Source organism: Momordica charantia (genome assembly GCF_013281855.1).
Source record: "Momordica charantia cultivar OHB3-1 chromosome 2 unlocalized genomic scaffold, Mcharantia_2.0 BLBB01000002.1, whole genome shotgun sequence".
NCBI lineage: Eukaryota > Viridiplantae > Streptophyta > Magnoliopsida > Cucurbitales > Cucurbitaceae > Momordica > Momordica charantia.
This window is the reverse complement of record NW_028275160.1, coordinates 3374378-3376812: the sequence shown is the minus strand read 5'-3', so window position 1 is coordinate 3376812 and position 2435 is coordinate 3374378. Positions and strand designations below refer to the sequence as shown.

At 37.2% G+C, this 2435-nt stretch overlaps 1 protein-coding gene across 1 annotated transcript; it reads left to right on the top strand.

The window, feature by feature from the left end:
* The first annotated feature begins 889 nt into the window (after positions 1 to 889).
* LOC111011203 (uncharacterized) lies at positions 890 to 2228 on the top strand. The gene has a single exon (XM_022284892.2). The coding sequence runs from the start codon at positions 1449 to 1451 to the stop codon at positions 2139 to 2141; it is 693 nt and encodes a 230-aa protein (XP_022140584.1). The 5' UTR covers positions 890 to 1448; the 3' UTR covers positions 2142 to 2228.
* Positions 2229 to 2435: the final 207 nt, after the last annotated feature.

Genomic DNA, 2435 nt, shown 5'->3' with positions numbered 1-2435 from the left:
AACATCTTGCGTTTTCATTCAAAAGGAGAAAGGTAAAAAAAAGAGGTAAAAAAACGTGAAATAGAAGTTGGGTAATGAACATGATTAGTGGGGCATCAAATTCTGCCCACCGGGGAGCAGACGGCCGGCCATGGGAGACCCTAAAGAAGTAAAAAAAAAGCTTTAATTTTGTGTTTGGTAGCGACACACTTATAGCACAGAAGACAAAAGCCTACACAAAAACCATCATTACTAAAGCACATTTTTACAAATCTTCAACAGCGTATGTTGAAAAAAGATCAAATTGAAAAGAAAAAAAAAAGTGTTGAATTTAACCCCAACAGGTTCCTAGACCTTGGGGTACTTGGTGGTGGTGTACATGTTTTTTCCTTCAACAAAATTGAGCAAAATAAACTTCACAAACCTCTTCTGTGAAAATGCTGATAAAAATGGTGGCTTCTGTAAAACCCTTGATTTGTTATTAAAACAAAGTGCAGATTTCTTCAGTATAATTGATGATGGACGTGCAAGTATTTCAAAAACCATCCCTTTTATTGGCCTCTCTTTTTCCCCTTCTGCAACTGTTTCCATTTTTTTAGTTTCCTTATTTGTTAACTCTGCTCTGCTCATTGAACTTTTAAAGTGAAGAAATGAAAAAGAAATAAAAAAATAATAATAATATGATGACGATTAAAAGGTGGAATGAAAACAAGAAGTAGGTGAGTGGACTGGTGGGTTTCCGGCAAATTGGCAAGAAATGTTTAAAAGGTACATATGAGTTTTCTGCAAGTTGGGTTTGTTGGTGGTACAGAAGGCCATGTGAAAAATTGAAACTTTTTAAGAAAAATTATATTTTCATAAAGTACAAATTGTATATGTCAAATGCAGCAAAGCAACCCACCAAATCTCGATTGTTGAGCAGGAGATTTGGATATAATCTGAACTGAACCAAAACCAAACCAACGGCTGTGTATCACAGCAAAAATGGTAGCAGGTAAAATTTCAGCATTTTCTTGAAATTAACAGAGAAAAAATGGCAGAATCAGAGAGAAAATATAATAATAAAAACTCAGTCTTTGGGAAAATTGCCATGTGGTGAGCTCAGAGATGTGCACATGGCTTTTCCCTCATTTCCAGGCTCGATGAAACTATGACCCAAAAGAGGGAAATTTAACTTGGGGTAGGTTTTGTTTTGGGTTTTTCTAGAGAATCACTTGCAGATGAACACCACCACTTACAAAACCATGCCCATATCGCCATAACAATGGAGCTACAACCCAATTGGGGACTGTTTGTTTCCTGAGAAAATTTCTGTTTCTCAATAAAGGTTCAGCCTTTTTCTTTATCTCCATCTCTTCTACTGTTTTTGCGAGCCTTTGAGAGAGAAAAGTTTGACCTTTTTTTCTTTTCACTGTTTTTCAAAACAATTGATTGCCTTGGCCCTTTTCTTTTCTCTTTTTTGGGTGGCTATGAAGTTGAAAATCAGAGTTGAGGATCAAATGGCCACTCCTCCATTGAGAAACCCATTATCATGGTTCTCTGTTTTCTCCTTCCTTCTGCTCTGTTTGGGTTTTTTGGGCCTTAGATTTTCTTCTAATTTCCCACTTACCTCTACAATTCTGATTATGTCTATGCTTTACTTTGCAATTTCCAAAAGAAATTCCCTTCCGATTCCGATTCCGATTCCGATTGAGAAATTTGTAGAAGAAGAAGAAGAAGAAGCAGAAGCAGAAGTGAGCTTCGATTCCGACCAGAAATTCTCGTCGGCGTCAGCTCCGACCGGCGATTTGCTGTCGGAAAGTGAGTGTGCAGATGATAATTTCACAACAACCGAGGAATCTGAAGTGGAGTGGCCGTTTTCCGACCGGACGACAGCCCATAACCCGGACCGTTCCGACGGTTCGATTTCCGACGAGGAAAGTCTGATCGAAATCGCTCTCCCGACCGGACATTACGTCAGCCACAAATTCGACGACGACGAGGAAGACGAAGACGAAGACGACATGTCGTTCCACTTGCAGAAACTATCGGATTTCCAGAAACAGAAGAATCTGGTGGAGCTGTTGGCAGAAATTAACGACATCAACGAGGAGGAGAATTTGATTGAGATCGACATTTCCATGGGCTCCATTAAATACTCAAGGTTCGAAATTGAAGCTTAAAATAACCAAAATTAAAATAAAGGAGTAATTTTGGAGATTTACTGTAAATGGGTTTTGTTCTTTTGTTATCTAAATTAATTAGGTTTATTTTTGTGGGTTTCGTGTTGTTTATCACTGTGTTACAGTTTTTTTCTAATGCAATCTATGAAGGGAAAAAATTATAAGGAAAAAAAAAAAAAATCTGGGTTCCTTCTGTCACAAACTTTGGATACTTATTTTTTTTTTCTTTGCCCTCCATTAAAAATAAAAATAAAATAAAATAAAAAGCTACTACTTTATTCTTTTTGCAGTTTG